This window comes from Parambassis ranga, chromosome 22 (genome assembly GCF_900634625.1).
Source record: "Parambassis ranga chromosome 22, fParRan2.1, whole genome shotgun sequence".
Taxonomy (NCBI): Eukaryota; Metazoa; Chordata; class Actinopteri; family Ambassidae; genus Parambassis; species Parambassis ranga.
The window spans coordinates 13,969,418-13,989,578 of record NC_041042.1 but is presented as its reverse complement, the minus strand read 5'-3'; the positions used below and the strand labels follow the sequence as shown (position 1 = coordinate 13,989,578).

The following is a 20,161-nucleotide window of genomic DNA, read 5'->3' as shown; positions in this document are numbered from 1 at the left end:
TAGTTTCATAATTTTAGACAATTTTAAAGATTTCACTCTGACTGTTTAGAACTAAGACACAAAAATAAGATTCCATTGAAACAGATTACATTAAATCCACAGTAGGTGTAAAAAAATAATGTGTAAATGCTCCTTTATATTTCTAAAATGTTTTCTTCTGTTCCATTAAAATCATAAATAGATGAAATCCAAACAGTGTTCCTCCTGATGTTGTGTCCCTCACTGTGTTCAGTGTGCTGAGAGCAGAGACATCATTTCCATAGAGAGGAGGCTTTGCATGGTCAGCTGATCCTCCAGTGAACTGAGAAGGTTTATAGTCCTGTCAGTTCAACACTGCAGGACTCAGATCTGTCAGTCAACACAGCAGGAAGCACAACCAGCATGACTCATCAGCATCCTCATCTGGACTCTGACCTGCTGCTGCTTCACAGGTCAGGGAGATGCTGCAGTTTACTACTGTCAGGGTCATCATAAAATAAACAATGTTGATGTGTTCACACAGTGATTTACATTCGTACAAAAACCTCCCTCAGTCAGAGACACTGAGCTGTTAGAAGAGGAACTGCACAGACCACTGAGCTGATGAGCTGGTCCCCCTTTTACAAATGTCTTTATGTTTGGTGACTTATTTTGAGTCATACCCTTTTGAGACTTTTATCATAAATGTTAAAAACATTCATTATAAGTGGATTCTTGGTGAGATTAGAAGCATCCTGTGATCAATTTTTTTGGGCCTTGTAGTTTCGTAAGAAAATCTCAAGAGGGCAGTGTTGATCAGATTTAAGAATGCAAACGTGCACAAACAATGTCAATCATCGTCTGCTCAAGTTAGACACAGGTGAACTTTCATCTGTTGAATATGCATCACCCACTTCCTGCGAGCCATGTGACAGCAAACACTGTTACCGTCTTACTGGCAGTTGTTGCTGCTTTGCAGCAAGCGCAGATAGTTCCGCGTTCTTTTGGGAAGTTAAGTGTGACAATCACGGAAGAAAAGTTTCACGTGTGTTACGTCTTGAAACAGCTTTAGTTTTCTTTATAGTCTTCATGGCTCAGATTATGACTGCGCCATTTCCACTCTCTTGACGCATCCGCAGGTTTCTTGGATTATTGTTGCTGCTCATTTGGTCTGAAGATGTGTCGCCAGAGAAGAACCACGTTCAAAACAATCCTGAATCTGTTGTGTCATTCACTGTGGGTAGGTAACAATTAACAGTGCGACATTGTTTAATCATCTTTTTGTAGCAATTCTTCAGCAAAATGACAATATAATTTATTTTCACAATTCATTTGTATCTTTAATTTTGATCAAAGCGATCAATATAAAACACTTTGATTTTTTTGAATGTTTCTGAAGGGGTTATTTCCAAACACACGTCTGGGTCACATGTCATATGATACAGGAATGCATGTGAGAGAGAGAGAGAGAGAGAGAGAGAGAGAGTGTGTAGGCTACAGTATAAGCGAAGAGAAGGACACACATCCCTGGAAATGATGTTTGGGTGCCTCCAAATACTCGTCATTAACATATTAACATTATTATGTCATTAACTAAAGTGGGCCATTATTTTTTTTTATATCATTGCATTCTCAGCAGTGCATGTAATAGATCCTGTTGTAATAAACTCAGGAGGCCCTGCAGTGATGGTTTAAATGATATTAAAAAAATATTGAGGCCAGACCTTTGGAAACTATTGGCTTCACATGGTTTTCACTTTTTCCTTTGTTTTTTATTATTGAATATTCTGTTCAAAATATTAAGCCCTAATCAACATTTTTCACTTATATATCACTTATGTGATTTTTTTTTTTGGCAGAACAAACAAAAGGTTTATTTCCCAACACACACACACACACACTGTATTGGTTTCTTTTTCAGACTAGCCTTTATTTCACTGTGCATGCTAAGCTACTCATCTTTTTGCTGTCATGTTGGATTCAATGAACAGTAGCTCAGCTGTGCACCAAAAGGCTCTCCTGTGTTGTTGCTCCAGGTTCTGGGTATAGCGGTTGGTCTAAGTGGAGTCTACCTGGTGCTGAAGTGGAAACAGAACAGCCTGTTTTTCTCTGACACCTACATCACCCTGCCTGCTGCCCTCACCCTTGTGAGCGCCGCCTTCCTCTTGGCCACCGGGTGCCTTGGCTCCTGGCTGAGCCAGAGGGATTCTGTATGCCTGCAGGGGCTGGTAAATTTGCAATTGTGGGTCTGTATGTGAATCAGTGTTTGGACTGGACATAATAAAGTGTTGTTTTTTCCTCTAGTTTGTTTATTTGCTGGTTGTCGTCTTTTGCCTGGAAAGTACAGCGTCTGTGTTGGCTTATTACCACTCCACAAAGGTATACAAATCACATTAAAAAAAAATCTGATTATTTCAGAATAAAAGCATATGTTTAAGCAGTTTTCTCTTTTAGCTGGATGCAGAGATGGCTCCCCTCACAGGGGTGTTCCAGAACTACACTGGCAGCAGCCAAGACCACAACTCTCGGATTGTGGACTCAATGCAAGAGGAGGTGTGTACCCACTTCAGGCTGCCAAATACACAGAAAGCAACTCTTTCAGTGTTTTTTTACTGACTGATTTTGATCCCTATCAGTTCCAGTGCTGTGGTGTCCATGACTACAGGGACTGGCTGAAAATGTCCTGGTTTAATCAAACTGGAGGAATCATGGTTCCTCGCAGCTGCTGCAACACTACTTTCACTTCTTGCAATGGCACAGTGCAGCAGCCATGGAAGCTTTACTCACAGGTATGCATGTACATCTTGAAAAAAAAAAAAGAAATTAAGAAATACCCTTTATGTATGTTTCTCTTCCTGTCAGGGCTGCCAGGTGAAGCTGGAGAGGGTCTTAAATTTGGGGCTGAGTTTCATCATCTGGGGCTTCATACCAGTTTTTGTAATGGAGGTACAAAAGATTTGATACCATGTTTACCTCTGTTTTGGTCTCTGAAAACATGAATTAAAGCACTCTCTTATAACTTCTTTGTGTTACAAAAATGTTGGAATGTAGGATGTACAAATGTAGGAATTGTATTATTATTATGTAATGTTTTTTCTCTTTTCATGCAGGTTGTTTTGGTTCTGATGGTGGCGGAACTGATGAAACAACAACCATTTGCAGACTACCACGTGCTGGGAGAAAAATGAAGACATGTGACATGTGGGAGACACCTCTATACTTTGCACAGATACTATCACACTACAGTATTGTGCACATCTTATAGTACACTACACAACAAGAAACAACAAAAGTGCCAATGTATATTTATGTAGCACAATTAAAACAACAACAATTGATCAATGTGTGGTACATGCTACAAAGACAAAATGCAGAACAACACAGACTATACTAAAACAATTGACCCCAATGGCTGCAAAGAAAATAGGGCCCAAAATGGAGCCTTGGGGAACCCCTATATAAAACTGGAGCCACAAATTAGATTGTGTTGCTGATTTACTGTGCACTGCTGTTCATCCTCTTCTTTTTGATTTCATATATGCACTTTGTTTTTATCATAAGGGGGGAAGTTATGGATGACAGCATTTCTTTGGTCCCAGTTTTTTATCCTTTGCTGCCTTATTCTTTCATTTTATTTGTTTATTCTATTGAAAGGTTTGTTTTTATGTGTGTTTATGAGCGTGTGTGCATCAGTATAATGATGAAGTGCTAGTCCTAATAAAGATTGATTGATTGATCCCCATTTAATCAGCGTTAATTATTTTTCTCAACTCGCCACATATCAACACCAGTTTTTAAATGAATAATAGTGTTGTTGCGTTTCGGCCTGTGTGTGTGTGTTGTTGACTGTGGATGTGGACCACGCTGTCTCCTGCAGAGGCGTGCCTGTACGTAGATGGGCGTGGTCGGCCATGTTACGTCGCTCCTTTCACGGTTTCTTGACTACGTGAGGCCGACTTGGAGGGAAGTGAGCGCCGCCAAGACAGAAAAGAATCAGGAGAAGGGAGTAAAAACATCCGCCGCACAAAAAAAGCTGGTAGGAAAAATGTTGTCTTTCACTAGTATTCTCCCATTTTTATTTTTTTTGAAGGTTTGCTTGAATGCGAGTTGTTACCATGCTGCTTTGGCGGCCCGTAGAGCTGTTAGCTAGCGGCGGCTAGCGTTCGCCTCCTTGGCCTGTTAGCAGGCCGCTGGGGTTTAGGCGCTTGGACAGAAGCGCATTGATCCGACGCTCTCCAAAATACGGAGACGGTGCTCCACCTTAGCTAGCCGCTGAGACTCCACCACGCAATCTAATTTTGTGGATATTGTGAGTGGTTTGCTTTCGCTTGTGTGCGAGTCAAAAGCAGCCGCACAAAACCCTGTTTTTGCTGAAAAGAGCATTTGCCTGTTCAGTTTCAGTATATAGCAAATTTGAACCTCGCTAGCTTGTTAATGCTAGCGACCTATAGAAATGCTAGTCGGGCCTCTGCACGTTTTCCAGCTCATTTTTTAACCACAAATATTAACACTGTCCACTACTAATTAGGCGTTTTGCAAAGCAGAATTCACAGCTAATCGGTCTTTGTTGTGTTCTGTTAACTAGCATGAAATGCAGGTTAGATTGTGAGGGTGCCAGCTCACATTTTTGTTTTCACATTGGTTATTCATTCAAACACTGCACATCCAAATCCTCAGACTCCCGCTGCAGCAGCCCCACCTGTATTTCCCTTTTTGCCATGAGACGTATTGCAAATGTTAATGGCTCTAAGTCAGTGTTCCAAATGCTGATTTAATGTTTTATTGTCTTATCTGTGCTGTTAATGTTCATGTTATGATTGTGCCAGCAGCTTCAAATGTGATCTTATATATTGTTACTCTGTGAAAAGCTAGATGTACAACACTTTTGCATTACTTCAAGTGTTAAGGGAATTGTCTGTTCTCTATGTATTCCCATATTGATCTCCCTTCATTTCTTGCAAAAATGCTTATCAATAAAACACAGCCTGCTTGTTCTACCCAAAGAAAACATATTTGTTATGTATATGTTTCTTCAGACGGCTTGATTGCTTGCCTGGTTGTGATTTTTGTCTTGTCTTCACCCAGCCTCTGGAGCAGTGAAGTGTCTTCATGGCAGTTCGTCGAGGACACACCAAGTATTTGAAAGTGAGTATGGAATCCCTGCTGTGCTGCTCTTTATTATCAAATCTGTTGGCAGAATTATCATGCTTGCATTGTGCTGAAACTAAGTATTTAATATTCCTTAAATATAAGATGAATTAAAATAACACATGCCATGCAGCTCCTACCAAGATTGCCCTTGTTTACTGGCTTAATACAGGACACTCATTCATCCCTGCAGACAGTGCTTCTTACCCACCAGAATACACAATCACAATCCCTCTCTGGCATGAATGGACCTCTGTAAGGTTCACTGCTGCACTAGTTCCCATTTCAGCCTTGATCCCATATCTTTTGCCAGCAAATGTGCTGAACAGATAGAAAGCTGCATAAAGTATTTATAGGTCAAACTTTGTTATGGGCAGTTTACATTGTCTCGCATCCTTCAGATTACACTGCGCAAAAATATATCAAAGGTAATTGTGGAGAAGTACTTGCCTTTTCTTATATTGCATTGTTTAAATATTATGTTGGCTTAGTGTAAATGACCACACAGAGTCTAGTTTAAATCCAGTCACATGCTTTTGTAATATAAATAGTTACTATTGTGTGTGGCTTTTGTCACGACATCCATTGCATTTCTGTTATTGTGCTGCATGAACACAATTGGGCTGTTTTTGGCTCAAGTAGTTCCAAGAACCATAAAATTGAAAGAAACTAAATTAGGAACTAAACGTCTCATGTGCATGCTACTGTTTGTGAGGCTGTTCTTAAATGACCATGAATGTTTTTAATTAGGGTGGCTTGACTGAAATGCAGTGTACTATGTTGTTACTGATATTTGGGTTAGATGTAATAAGTTATTATAACATTATTCTTTATTATATATGCAGTGCTAGAGCAACCCCATTGTTGAACCTCTGGAACACTTATTGTAGTGTGTTTTGAAAAACACTGAATGAGGGTGCATCTGTGTGTGTGTGCTCTAACCAGCAGTGATCAGCACTGACTGCTAAATTTAAGGCTAAGTTCACTGAAGCCATGTATTTAGTGTTTTGTATGCTTTTTATTGAAAGCAATGTCTTAGAATGGACTGCCTGTAAAAGAGCAGATGGCAAGATAAAAGTTTGCTCTTGTGGGGGGGAAAAAAGCAACTGAAAAGATTTGACAAGCTGCAGCAAGCAGTCAAAATAGTTTCCGAGCTTAGGTCCTTGTTTGAGCTGGTAGCTCAGTGTACCCTGTGTGCTTACCTTACTTTTTGTTTGTCGGCCCACCTGGCTGACCTGCAGGAGGTTTATGACATGTCAAACGGTTATGAAGACCACCTTGGAGGGGATGAGGGGAAGGATGCCAAGACCAACCTGATAGTGAACTACCTGCCTCAGAGCATGACGCAGGATGAGCTCCGGAGCCTCTTCAGCAGCATTGGCGAGGTGGAGTCTGCCAAGCTGATACGAGACAAAGTTGCAGGTAAGCTTCACTATAAAACAGTGAAACATTTGACAGGCCAGACCGACGCTCAAGCGCAGGATTTTAGTTTAAATGGAGACGTTCTTTTTTTAGTTTTTACAGCAACATATAACATGCTGAATATGTCCATGGTGGTTGAGCTTCATGAGGTATATTTGGGCTATGACACATTTTGAAATGACCTTGAAAGCCTTTTTTTTGCTTCCCAGTTATTCAGTAATGTAATTTATATTTTTAATACATCCCAAACTTACTTCCTACTCGAAAGGTTTTGACCACCTGGAACTTGTTTTATTTAATCCAACCAGCCCAACCCTGTTTAACTGTAGACAGTTTTTGTTTGTTTAGCCTAGCATGAAATGTTAAGATTTGTTTTTGTTTTTGATATTTATTTGTTTGCAGATTTTTTGAACTATACAACGTTTTTTTGTTTTATTTTATTGTTTTCCTTTTTTTTCTCTAGGCCACAGTTTAGGGTACGGATTTGTTAACTATCTTAACCCTAGTGATGCAGACAGAGCTATCAGTACACTGAATGGACTAAGGCTACAGTCCAAAACTATCAAGGTAACGTGCAATAAGGTGTTCTACAATTCTCAAAGCAAAGATGTCATGTCATATAACTCTCCTGTGGCTCCTGTGCTGTCCGCTAACTAGCTAGTACATGTCAGCCCGAGGAAGTGATACTGCTTTTACAGCTCACTTACTGCCTTATCTGACATGTCTGTTGAGTTTTGAATTGACACATTCTGTCAGATTTGGTGTTTCATGTCAGGAATTGTTTGGCTTAGTTTAATTTATTTATGTTGCTGTAATGTTCATTTCTTTTGCTTCTGATTGCCCATTTTTGCTTAAGCCAATGACTTAATGTTCCAAAGCACTGAGTTGGCTTACCAGTTTTATTTAATAGGGTTGATGTTTGTTTTAATGGGAGAGTTTTAATTTACAAAGCATCCTATATAAAAACTGACCTATGTAGTTATTCTTAATTTACGTTTGCTAGTTATTGTCTGGTTACTTTGTTTAGTTCATGTGCAACCAGAATTTTAATCCGGCCTTTGTTTGCTTCCTATTGCCAGGTTTCATATGCACGGCCCAGCTCAGATACAATAAAGGATGCCAACCTGTATATAAGTGGCCTGCCCAAGTCCATGACCCAAAAGGATGTAGAGGACATGTTTTCACGTTATGGTCACATCATTAATTCCAGAGTACTTGTTGATCAGGGTACAGGTACGACAGGTGAATGACTTCCTTGCTTTTTTAAAAAAATTCACTTTTAGTAACCATCAGCTGTACAGCTGCATTCACTTGGAAATGTAGCTTTGCTGCTTGTGTTAGATTAGGCAGTTACCATCTGCTCTCTCCTATCTAGGTGTTTCCCGTGGTGTGGCTTTTATCCGGTTTGACAAGCGGGCAGAGGCAGAGGAAGCTGTCAAAAACCTAAATGGCCAAAAACCACCTGGATCTGCTGAACCAATCACGGTGAAATTTGCTGCCAATCCAAATCAGGTGAAGAACACACAGCTCATCTCTCAGCTCTATCACAACCAGTCCCGGCGGTTTGGCGGACCCTTACACCACCAGGCGCAGCGCTTTAGGTAAGAGAAGTTAAAATTCTTCTTCTTATAATTATTTCAGAAAATATGTTAGTGACAGCCAGCATGTTCAATGTTGTCACTTTCAGGTTTTCACCCATGGGTATTGACCACATGGGGAGCATGGGGAGCGTTAGTGTCCCTGGAAACTCCACCTCGGGCTGGTGCATCTTCATCTACAACCTGGGCCAAGATGCAGACGAGAGCATCCTGTGGCAGATGTTCGGCCCCTTTGGCGCTGTCACCAACGTCAAGGTGATCCGAGACTTCAACACCAACAAGTGCAAGGGCTTTGGCTTTGTTACCATGACAAACTACGAGGAGGCGGCCATGGCCATTGCCAGCCTGAACGGCTACCGGCTCGGAGACAAGATACTGCAAGTGTCCTTTAAGACCAACAAGAGCCACAAGTAGAATAAGCTGGACAATCAGGTGTAGAGGGGAGCAGGAGATTACTTGTGCCAGGCTTTTGTGGCAGAAAGCTTTCTGGCATTGCAGTTTGGGTTTTAGTGTTTTCAGAGTTAAACAAGAAGTTCACTCTTCTGCACCTTTGTTTGTGTCTTGAGTGTGTAAGTTGACTTATTCCCCCCCCCCCATTGTTATTCTCTGCTTGGGGCTTAAGAACACTCTGTTTTAAACTTTTTTCGGAGTGGATCCAGAGGACAAAATCCCAAGTTACCCCCAAGATACTGAGAATGTTATCCAAAAAGCTAAAATACTGTCTATATGTGTTGCATGTTTATCAGTCAGGCCTAAAGGAGAAGGCAAGTGAATGGTTCTTAGAAGTGCACTGAAAACAGTGTTTAAAAAAAGCCTCTACAAATTGTTGACATTTTAGTGGTTAATTTATAGCGAAGATAAGGTAGGGCAGTGGTCGTTTCATTTGGGGGGGAAACGAAGCTGGATCCTCATCATAAGTAGAGATAGATGCCTTAAAGTATCATCCAGTAGACACAGACCTTGGAATACCACTCACTGTTTCAAGTCAATCTAAGAGCAAAGCACTTTTAACCAATCTGTTTTAGGTTGCTATGAATATCAGTCGTTTTTGATAATCTTTTGTGCACCCTCTGACCAGGTTTAACAGTTTTAAATTAGCTCTGGAGGGAAGTGTTTTCTGTTTTGTGTCAAGTGTCTTTTTTTATTGCAAGTTTCCGGAGTTCTGTTGAAAAAAAAAAAACCCCAGTCAATGAGTTAAGAAGGACCAAAGGCAGGGAGAGATTAAATCCACGAACCCCACGATGGCTTTTCTGAACAGATTTACTAAAAGTAAATTTACAAGTTATTATGAAGAGGTACTAAGGTTATATATCTAATGCTTACTGAAAACAGCACGGCTTTTCTTTTTATCTAGTTTTCTTTTTTTCCTTTGTAGAAGTATACTTTTTTGTTACAGTTTACAAACTTGTTTTAACGAGTGCTTATTTCAAGTTTGGAAAGAAATTAATGGCCTTCTGTTATTGATTTCAGAATTACAGTTTATTTTTGCTTTCTTTTTCTTCCTTTCTTTTGTTTTGGTTGTTTCACATTGAATAATAACCATTAAATTTAATTTTGTTTTGCTGAACGTTTTGTTTGGTTTGTTTCTTTTCTTTTTTTGAATTTACTTTTTGTTTTAGATTTGGTTTGAACTTTTGTTTTCGAGGCAGAAAGAAAAGATTTTGTCGTGCACAGGTGGGCCGTTACGGGAAAAAAAATGTGTCTCTATCTGAAGTTTTTAAACAGATATGGACCAACATAGGTTGAGATGGATTAAGAGTACCTAAACTATACACACTATTATAAGTAACATTGCTGAAATGGCTGAATAGGTTTAAAACATAGCGGCTGAAGCTGTGAGTTGGCACGTGGTTTTATTATCTGTTTGTGGAGGCCAGTTTACATAGTCAGCTCTTTGGTTCAGTTACCTTTAGTGTATTTATTGATACTTTTCTTGGGAAATAAGTTTTCACTTGAAGATTTAAGCTTCAGTAGAGAGAGGACTTAACATTATACACCTTCATTTAGAAAAGATCTTTGGCATATCAGCATGTTCTTTCTTTGGTGAACGTGGTATTTTGCTTTATTGTCAGTGGTAGAGCATTGTTTCCGTTAACTCTTCTGATTTAAGCTCAGCAGTAGTTGCTCAACAGTTGCAGTTAATACATTGGGAACAGAACCTGCTTACCATTTCTAGGATTTTTGTTTTTCTTCTGCAAAAATTCAAATTATGCTTCTTCAAATGCCAATTTAAGGTTTGTGTGGTCCCACCACAAGCTTCAGATTTTGGTCTTAAAGTGCATTTTGATAAAGTATTTCCATGTTATTTTATTTGTCCTTTGTGCAATATTGCGCCACTTGCTAAAAGCAGGTAATAGAAATTTGTAGTAGTGTTGGACTGTCATCAGTTTTTTATATCATTTTTTCTATTGACATGTGTTATTGCTTAGTTTTGTCAGCAGTCCGGTTGGAGTTGCATGAAAGATGCAAGATTAGGGGCAGTCAGAATAAACTGCATTCCGCCTTAATTTATCAGTGTATTTTATGTCGGAGGAGACAAGGTTATTTATTTGACAGTGTATGCCGTCATACTTGATTTTTTTTTTTTTGGAGTGTCTTTAATGGTTAATTGAAATGTTTCTTTTTTTGGTTTTAAACACTATTGACACTAAGAAGTCCATTAAATGTCTTCTAACATTGGATCATTTCAATAAAAACATGGTGGCTTTTCAGACATGAAAAACAAAATCGCATGTGTCTTCAGAAACTTATTGTGGATTTGCTGTTTCACAGAAGCATCAGCGTCTTTAACCATGATCACGTGACATGGACCCTGCAAATTACTTAAGCAACCAAGAGGGGGAGACAGGTGTACTTTTTTTTCTCAACAAGTTCTTGACGCAGTATAGTTTAAGATGCATTTTGTAATGTGTAATATGCATTAAGATGGGACATTTTAACAGACACCATGTTAAATCTTTTCTTAGTCAAATAATAAGTCACATGAATTTAACTTGACGAGTTGACCTGTCGCCACAGAAGAGGAGAAGCCCTGTGCATGTCAAGCTTCTTGAGAGATGGCTGTTGGCTTTAAGGCACATGTGTCCCTAGAATGTATGCATGTGTCGCCAGATCACAGCCACCAACATACAAGACAGATATAGTGTAAACACAGTTTATGCAAACTGTTTCATCAGGTTCACACTTTCTAATGTAAAGATTACAAGCTGTTTAGGTATTAAAAATACTCACAGGACTAAAGTGTAGGAGCTTTTTAATAGAAAACAAATACAGTTCAGAAGCACAGGTATAAAAACTTAAACATCTTAACTGATTCTTTGTTTTATGATTATGTTAATATTGCTTTATTTATCTATACATGGCTTACCTAACAAAGATTAAACTCCCTTTGTCTATTTGTTTCTTTCAAGTCATTCAAGTTCTCAGCATTATTCTCAAAACTGAGGTCATGATAAGGCAACTTAAAACCTTGACGTCAAATCAGCCCTACAGTCAGACTTCATTAGGGCAGGCTTACTGTGAATGTCTACAACATTCAGTCTAATGCATGTCATCGCAGCAGATAGTTACGATGAATGTTTACATGTGAAATCAACATATTTCTCCACACGTCTTCTCATCCAATAAGACCAAACGTAGACATGAAGGTTTTAGGTTTTTTCAGCATGGCACAGGCAAAATCCATTTTAAGCCACCCAACCCTGACGCCACAACGTGCTCAATCTTCAGTGTCCACTGAAACCACACTTGGGTTAAAGTGAACCGCTCAGAGCCTTAGGTTGTGCCTGTAAAAGGTGAGAGTACAGTAGAAGGCAGTGTCTCCTTGCTGTGAGAGAGTCTCAGACTTGGCAGAGGTTGTAGCAGGCGACAGGTTTTTCCAGCACACTGTCTCCGTCCACCTCGAACACGTAATCGCAGCGGTGTGCGATCAGAGGAGCATCAGACATTGCCACACTCTGATTGCCAAAGGAGATTACTGTGTCTCTCTGTGGGGGAAGATGCAGACAGCAGTGCAGTTAGTGCAAAAGTATACTTCACACTTGAACACACAAAATGGTATTTAATCTTTTTAAGAATCTTACATCATTCTTACCCGTTTGTTGTTGGAAGCAGCAGCAGCAGTAGAGGCAGCAGCAGCAGCTGCCCTCTCAAAGTCCTTCTTACATAAATGAGCCATTATCCCAGCAGCTAAGGCATCACCAAGAACGTTGATCATTGTCCGAAACCGATCACTGAGAATGAGAAATAAAAACAAAGATCACTCACACGTTGCCCCAACATACATACTTAAATAAAGTTATTTTAAAGGGACTTACAGAACCCAGTCGATGGCAACAATCAGGGAGATGTCAGCAGGCGGTAACCCCACAGAGGTCAGGACAATTACCATGGTAACTAATCCTGCTTGAGGTATCCCTGCTGCCCCGATGCTGGCTGCTGTTGCCGTGATGCTGATAAGACAAAAGCCGAGATGTTATTCGACTAGCACTTGTTGGAGAAAGGTGTTGACCTAAGCGTTTAACTCACCTAATTGTGACCAACTGTCCAAAGTCCAAGTCGTACTCATTGACCTGAGCAATAAAAATGGCCGCCACAGCCTCATACAATGCTGTACCATCCATGTTAATGGTAGCTCCCACCGGCAGCACAAAGCGAGCAATCTGTCGGTCCACTCCACAGTTCTCCAGGAGACACTTCATGGTGATCGGTAGCGTTGCTGAGCTGCAGAATGAGGAAAAACGAAGGGGTCATCAATGAAAATGTATAGAACTGGACAAAGATAGAAACAAAATAAAATCTGTCTTACCTGGACGAAGTGGCTAGAGCGATGACGAGAGCCTGCAGAAGCCCTCTAATGTAGGGGAAGGGGTTTTTGCGGGTAAAGAAGAAGAAGAAGAGAGGCAGCAGGATGAGCCCGTGCACAAACAGACCAGACAGGACGGTGATGAAGTACATGCCAAGCTTCTCCCCCAGGTGGGCGGGGTCGTGCATGTCCAGGATCTTCCCTGCCACCAGGAACACAATTCCAAAGGGAAAGTACCTACATGGAAGAGAGGAGGCCATGCTGGGTTCAGAACTCCAACTTAAAGCTTTTTGTGCACCAGGTTCAAAACACTAAACAGACCTTACAATACATTAGGAGTGTATTTATTGACAAAAAATCGCATATACCTACTGCAAGTCCATGACATTCAGCTATAGAATTGAATGACTGAGTTTGTTCTGTAATTCTGTAAAAAGGACAAACTTTCTGGCCTGTCCTTAACCCCGTTCAACACCTTTAGGGCTAATTAAGACGCTGATTGTGAGCCAGACCTAATCAACCAACATCAGTGTCTAACCTCACTAATGCTCTTGTGGCTGAATGGAAGCAAAAATCCCTGCTGGAGAGTTCAGGCTGTTAACACAGCAGGTAAGCACTCGCGGCTTTGGATGTGGATGTCCAGACATCACATGCCGGTGCGATGTGCCTTTCACACAAATGTAATCTCAGCATCGACTAGCTCCCACGAGACACTTCAGAAGCCACCAGTGAGGAGTTTTATTATTAGATCTAATCTGGCTTCATGTCTTTTTTTGGCAGTAGCCCATGTGCGTGAGACAGTAGTGTATTTCTGTATGTGTGTGTACAACCCTTACCACATCGCTGCATTAATGATCTTCATGACGCACTCATTGATGCACTGGCACACGTTGACCAGGGGTGCTCCACGTTCTCCCATCTTCCCCAGCAGCAAGCCTGAGGACACACAGTGCATTCACATGTTTGTATATATGGCGCCAGTGGCATAGCTAAAAGGATTACAAGTTGAAACTAATTAGTTAATACTTTTTACTTTGTTCTCTCTTTGACTATCTGGTGACCTTGATCAAACTTCACCACAAACTCACTTATATTAATTAAACAATACATATTGTATCAATACAGCTATACTTAGATGAGTACTTTTTCCACTAAAAGGTCATTAATTCATTGCTTTGTAAAATAACAAGCTTGCTATTAAAGCAGAAGTCCACTGAAAGAGTTTCTCTCTCAAGAGCTTGTTATGTTGGAGCAGGATAAAACGGAAATTAAGGGATTTTTTTTTATTTACAGCCAATGATATAATCCAGTGATAGAGTTCTGTAGTGACCGTCTTACCCATGGTGGCTGAAAAGATGACGATCCCCAGTACATTCATGCCCTTGCTTGTACTGGGCACAATTTTATACTTGATGTCGGGTGCAGGGGTGATCTCCAGGAAGACAGGGTGGCCCAGTTTTGGGTTGTGGTAGTCGGGCATGACATACACATAGTTGGCCTGAGACTCCTCTAAGTTGGAGTTCTGCACTATAGGTACCAAATCTGTGCGGTACTGGAAGAGTTAAAAAAGAAAAATCTGTTAATATGTGGGTGTCAATGGACAGAACGTGTACAGTCCACTGTTGCATTTCGTCCACTCACCTGCTGAAAGGTTGCTTCAATTAGATTTGATGGGATCATGTTCCTGTGAGATAACAAAAAAATCAGGTCAGATCTATATTGCCAGATTTTTACTTGAATTTACTCTGGTCCCACATGGGCAGGTGCTCATACTTGCTACTCTGTGCATGAATAGAAACTGCATGGATAGGTGGAAAAGGTAAAAGCAGCATTGTGTACTGTGACTGTATTTACCCTGCGTCAATGACCCAAGAAGCAAGCTTGTCAAACACTTAGGAGGACTGACAAGCGCACCTCACCGCAGCGCTCTGATATAATCAGGTTTAAAACGAAGGTATTAGTGGATCTCTGACATGAATGGCTCTGCAGTAAGCCAGAGTGCGCACCACACACACACACACATGCACCAACCAGCAGTGGGATGCTGCACAAGGATCTTCTGAAAAAGGACAAGCTTAAGAGGTCATAAGTTTCTCCTTCTTAGCTGCGTGGGAGTGACGCTGCAATTATCCAACAAGCAATTTTTCCTTTTTCTGTATGTTTGTAAGGTAGAGAAATGGTTCCACTGCTGTCATGTCAAATCAGATTGTAGTTATTTTTTATGGCTTTATCATATTTTATGGGGTTTTTACACTAAATATTAGACAGATTTTTTTAACACTTTATTGCTAAGAATGATTTTTGACCTTTCATCATGTTGTTTTGAAAGCTACTTGTATTATGCCACCTCACAGGATTTAACACTCCTGAAGAGATTTTGTGATTAGGGAGTTTCCTTCCTGAACATCACATACTGGGGTCTGCACTGGGTTTAATTGTCTACACTGGTTTTCCACGGGTATTAAAGGAGGGATTACATGACAAATCCTGATTCTGAAAACAGCACTAATAAGACAGAAAACACTCACACACACACCACCAGGAAGAGTAGCTTCAGGACATGCATGTTGGAAATAGGATTTTCTCTTCGTCACATCTTTTTTTTTTCCTACACATAATTCAATGAGATATCCACTAAATTGTCAAAACATGTATACATTAAATTTCTGAAGGATGCTGGTCTTCTGTGTCAGTGTGAGCGTTCACCTGATGAGGTCCAGCAGGGCATCAGCAGAGGTCATAACAGGCCCTGAACTTCCATGGTGGCCTTCTTTCTCTGAACCTGTCCCCGGGTGAATAATGAGCACCAGCACGATGCCAACAATGACAGCGATGAAGGTTGTCCATAGGTAGTAGGTGATGGTCAGGACTCCCAGCCGACCACTTGCCTTTGTGTCCATAGCTGACAGGCCGGACATAAGACTGGATGGAAGAGTAGAACATAAAAAAATAATTCTGATTATCTGTTCCTTTTCATTTCTAGTGTTTAAGTGGCTATAAAGAACATGTTTTAATGAGTATACAAAATGGAGAACAGCAAGGTACAGACTTCTCAGACCACATTTAGTGTTAGCATTTCAGCATCTTGTGTGAATGTAGCATTAATCGTTGCCCACTAAGCCAGCAGGATACCTCCTATCTCTCGCATCTGATACAATGTCCTTTAAAACGTCTACTGATTCTCACCTGGAGGTGATGAGCGGCAGAATCAACATCTTTAACATCCTCATCAGCAGTTCTCCAGGAAATGAGAAGTAGATCTTGGCCTATGTGAGAGGAAAAACAGTTAGCTCAGCACAGCTGCCATATTTGTACAGTGGTTCAGAGGGGACAAATCTATCCACCATAGATTCTCCTGCACGCTGGGAAATACATAAGGGTATTCAATTGGTTGCAGTTTGCAACTTCAGCACTAGAAGGCACTAAACTCTACAAACTGGCCCTTTAAGTTTGTAATTCAGAGTTAAGTATGTGTGGTTTTATTATGTTTATGAGCTTTTTAAAGCTTCACATCCATCAGACCCATTCACAAAACAGCAAAGGGTGTCCCTTCTTTTTTTTCCATTGCTCAGCAGGTGAGCGCATTAAACAGGAAGCTCCCAGCAGACAAGATTACGCTGTTCTGTACACTGCTCATTAATTCAGTCTCTACCAAAATGCGTAATCTGTTTAGAGCACCTTACATCACAGTGACTTAATGCCTGAAGTTGCTGTGTGTAGACTTTGAAAAGTCATTTACGCATCTCTAAATTAGCTGTTGAATACAGAGGAAAGGTTGTCACAGTAAAACAATAAAACACAAGGAGAAAAGAATCTGAATCATAATCCCTAAACTTAATATTTTTTAGTGCCGCTTGTGGAAAACAGAGTAAACTAATCCTTGACACATCATCCTGTTTTGAGGTTGATAGGGAGCTCATTATGATGATCATCATGTACACAACATCAGGAGGTAGTGTTAACACGAAAATAATGTACTTATTACATTGACCTCTGGCCTCTGTCTCTCTTACATATCGGCACACATGATCACTAACTTGAGTCAAACAAGTTCAGGGAACAGGTTTTCACTTTGACTCTTTTGTCTCCATACCTGTGTGGAGAGGTTGAGCGTCCGAAGGACGAATCCAAGCACACAGCCAGTCACCACAGCAAAGACCGAGAGTGTCAGCAGACCATTCCTTTTGCAGTAGTCCTTCACATATGCCCTGGCTTTAATTGGCATTATACTTTTCCACACATTCTTGAAAAACTCCATCCTGATTCAGTCTGTGTCCCAGCAAGGCCCCCCCCCAACCCCAGTGCAGATATCGGAAATCTCCCGGTTAATAGAGATGGATCAGTAAGTATCCCAACGAGATCCAAGGCTGAGGAGAGTGCGTCTGATCGGATGCTGGTCCTGTGTAACACCGAGGAGCTGATCCAGTCTGAAAGGGGAGGTGTTGACAAATTCCTGGTAAAGCAATGCCTAAAGGGATTATCCCTATCCATGCTAGCAGAGCCTCCGTCATGGCAGCTCAGGCTTATTAAAGAGGCTCATCAGATCACCCATTCATAGCATGAATTATTACTACAATACCATTCATAAAACAAGTACACCCTGACCTCTGTGACTTCACTCTTATGTGGATTCTGTTATTAGCAACATTTTTTAGCAATTAGCTAATTATGGTACAATAACTGCACAATCTTTATTAAACAGATGTTAAATCTCCACCCTGGATCACTGAGACACAGTCGTTTTATAGACGTAAATGAAGCTTTCTTTTGGTTTCACTGTGTGCTGTACTGTGCAGACAGGATTACCAGAGGCCAAAGGTGAGACACTGAGTGTGTACATGGAGACCTTAACGTCAGGACAGTAAGACCTTGTTGGCCCAGAGAAGAAGCTTGAATTGAACCTTCATGTTACTGTGGAGGATGTTTGGATACATAACTTCTGACACACATGCATGACTGTGTGAACATTTTTGCGGTTATTTATGCAGCATAAAACCTCTGAAATGTAAAATCACATTGACCAGTAAAGGTGACATCGTAGAGTCCGCACTGACCTGGGAAGACATCCAAGCCTGACTCTTTCCTGTTGGACAATGTGTACCTGCGTCACCTGTGACCAATCCAATAACATCTAATCCTCGTCTTGAACAATGCACGCAGGTTCAGTGAATGGAACAAAAGGGAAATTCCTAGAAAGTTTTTTCTCTGCATTGAGTCGGAATTCATTAGCCACACCTGCACACATCCACACATCATCTACATTTAAAAATAATTCTGTTTTTACATACTCTCTCCAAGTGGCTATAATTTTAATATTTTAAAGACAGCATGATAGGAGCATCCTTCAATCTCACATTGTGAACATTACTTGTGCACATTAAAAGTTTGATGGCATGTGGTGTGAAATTAAGGGGTTGCCAAAGATATTATTGAAAGTAATCGTGTCTTTGGAAATTCAACTCAGGGTATAGAGTAAACTTCAAATTGAGAGGGAAAATCAGGAAAAGTGGATCTAATGCTTATAAGAGTTAATGATGTGATTAATGGTCAGCTAAACTGATCAAGAAAGGTCTGAAAGATGTATAATGTGGATATGAATGCAGTGCTCTGTGATGAGTTGCATTTTAACATTTTCTGAAACAATAGGATATATTTGTCAGTGTTAATGTGTGTGTAGTGCTTGGTGAGGTTAGTGTCAGCTCTGTGTTCAGTGGTCTGTGTCAGAGTCTCTTCCTCTTCAGTAGCTGCAGTCGGTTCCTGCTGTAACAGCTCAGTGTCTCTGACTGAGGGAGGTTTTTGTACGACTGTAAATCACTGTGTGAACACTCCACCACTGTGGTAACTCTGACAGTAGTAATCTGCAGCATCTCCAGCCTCGACTCCACTGATGGTCAAAGTGAAGTCAGAGCTGCTTCCACTGCCACTAAACCGAGCTGGTGTTCCTGATACACGTGTGCTTGCAAATTTTATCAGGAGCTTTGGAGGCTGTCCAGATTTCTGTTGATACCAGGACATGAAGTGACCATAAGTACTGTGATGATAAACAGCTTGGTTGGTCTTACAGCTGATAGTGACAGTGGATCCTGGAGTAGTTGTCTTGTATTGAGGCTGAGTCACAGTCACCTGACCGCTGCATCCTGCAGACAAAAACAAATCATTCATTTATCAGCAGAAATAAAGGAGAGAAAAGGCAGCACATCATGTTTGAAAATGTCTCTGAGTGAATGAACCTGTGAAGCAGCAGCAGGTCAGAGTCCAGATGAGGATGCTGATGAGAGTCATGCTGGTTGTGCTTCCTGCTGTGTTGACTGACAGATCTGAGTCCTGCAGTGTTGAACTGACAGGACTATAAACCTTCTCAGTTCACTGGAGGATCAGCTGACCATGCAAAGCCTCCTCTCTATGGAAATGATGTCTCTGCTCTCAGCACACTGAGCACAGTGAGGGACACAACATCAGGAGGAACACTGTTTGGATTTATAAACTCTCCACTATTAATATGCTTAAAAGTTTATCTAGAGAGTCTAGAGGTTTTTAAAGTTTTTCTACATGTTTATGTATAATTCTAATTATAAAAGGACACTTGGACTCACCGAAAGAAGAACACAAATGTAATTATATAAAATTAAACATTGAAGTTTATGTAAGAAAGTATAAGTGTATTTTTAGTGTTATTTATGTTCATTGTGTTTCTGCTTGGTGACTCTGGTGTTGTGTTCACTGGACCAGTTTTCCTCATCACAGTCTCTCCACCAACACTCTGCACCTGCAGCCTTCAGTCACACTGAGGGAGGTTTTTGTACAGCTCTAAATCACTGTGTGAACACTCCACTACCATGGTAGCCCAGACAGTAATAATCTCCAGCATCTGCAGCCTGAACTCCACTGATGGTTAAAGTGTATGAAGAACCAGATCTACTGCCTCTGAACCGAGACGGAGTTCCAGTGAACAGAGTTGATGCACCATATATAAGAAGTTTAGGAGGCTGTCCAGGTTTCTGAAGGTACCAACCTAAGTTGCCACCAATATTTGAACTCCCTGTGGCGCTGATGGTCACAGTCCCTCCAACACTGACAGACTTGGATTTATCAGTCTGAGTCAGAAAATTGTTGGCAAACGACTCTGAAATCAGAAATGTAACATAAACTTTGAGAATCAGCAGTTTAGATGATCATAAATGAGAGAGATGACAGCAAACATGAAGAAGTGATGATTTAACAATGTTAGAGA

The 20,161-nt window shown here is 40.7% G+C and overlaps 3 protein-coding genes and 2 gene segments (V, D, J or C); 2 read left to right on the top strand and 3 right to left on the bottom strand.

Moving 5' to 3' along the window:
• The window catches only part of LOC114428107 (Ig kappa chain V-III region MOPC 63-like), a 35,912-nt gene extending 16,608 nt beyond the window's left edge, over positions 1-19,304 (bottom strand). The window contains 2 exon segments of the V gene segment in view: positions 18,755-19,067; positions 19,161-19,304. Of these exon segments, the coding sequence occupies positions 18,755-19,067; positions 19,161-19,212 (365 nt within the window).
• LOC114428109 (Ig kappa chain V region Mem5-like) overlaps positions 1-20,161 on the bottom strand; it is a 49,518-nt gene that overhangs the window by 29,246 nt on the left and 111 nt on the right. The window contains 1 exon segment of the V gene segment in view: positions 19,756-20,053. Coding sequence covers positions 19,756-20,053 — 298 coding nt within the window.
• tspan37 (tetraspanin 37) lies at positions 870-3,694 on the top strand. Of its 2 annotated transcripts, XM_028396450.1 has the most exons (8): positions 870-1,003; positions 1,098-1,198; positions 1,995-2,186; positions 2,263-2,337; positions 2,413-2,511; positions 2,595-2,747; positions 2,821-2,904; positions 3,069-3,694. In XM_028396450.1, exons 2-8 carry the CDS (start codon positions 1,136-1,138, stop codon positions 3,144-3,146), a joined length of 744 nt encoding a protein of 247 aa, XP_028252251.1. In that variant the 5' UTR covers positions 870-1,003; positions 1,098-1,135; the 3' UTR covers positions 3,147-3,694. The 2 variants fall into 2 exon arrangements, with proteins under 2 accessions (XP_028252251.1, XP_028252250.1); XM_028396449.1 differs by having other exon boundaries at positions 893-1,198.
• On the top strand, positions 3,863-9,693 carry elavl1a (ELAV like RNA binding protein 1a). 4 transcript variants are annotated; one of them, XM_028396448.1, is made up of 7 exons: positions 3,863-3,994; positions 5,044-5,103; positions 6,348-6,528; positions 6,992-7,095; positions 7,608-7,761; positions 7,904-8,129; positions 8,216-9,693. In XM_028396448.1, exons 2-7 carry the CDS (start codon positions 5,068-5,070, stop codon positions 8,538-8,540), a joined length of 1,026 nt encoding a protein of 341 aa, XP_028252249.1. In that variant the 5' UTR covers positions 3,863-3,994; positions 5,044-5,067; the 3' UTR covers positions 8,541-9,693. The 4 variants fall into 4 exon arrangements, with proteins under 4 accessions (XP_028252249.1, XP_028252248.1, XP_028252247.1 ...); XM_028396447.1 differs by having other exon boundaries at positions 7,608-7,770; XM_028396446.1 differs by having other exon boundaries at positions 6,336-6,528.
• Positions 11,966-17,188, bottom strand: slc1a8b (solute carrier family 1 member 8b). Its single transcript, XM_028396443.1, has 11 exons — positions 17,024-17,188; positions 16,117-16,196; positions 15,637-15,852; positions 14,572-14,614; positions 14,269-14,482; positions 13,767-13,866; positions 12,934-13,167; positions 12,654-12,848; positions 12,443-12,577; positions 12,220-12,358; positions 11,966-12,112 (listed from the first exon to the last, which is right to left on the bottom strand). Exons 1-11 carry the CDS (start codon positions 17,186-17,188, stop codon positions 11,966-11,968), a joined length of 1,668 nt encoding a protein of 555 aa, XP_028252244.1.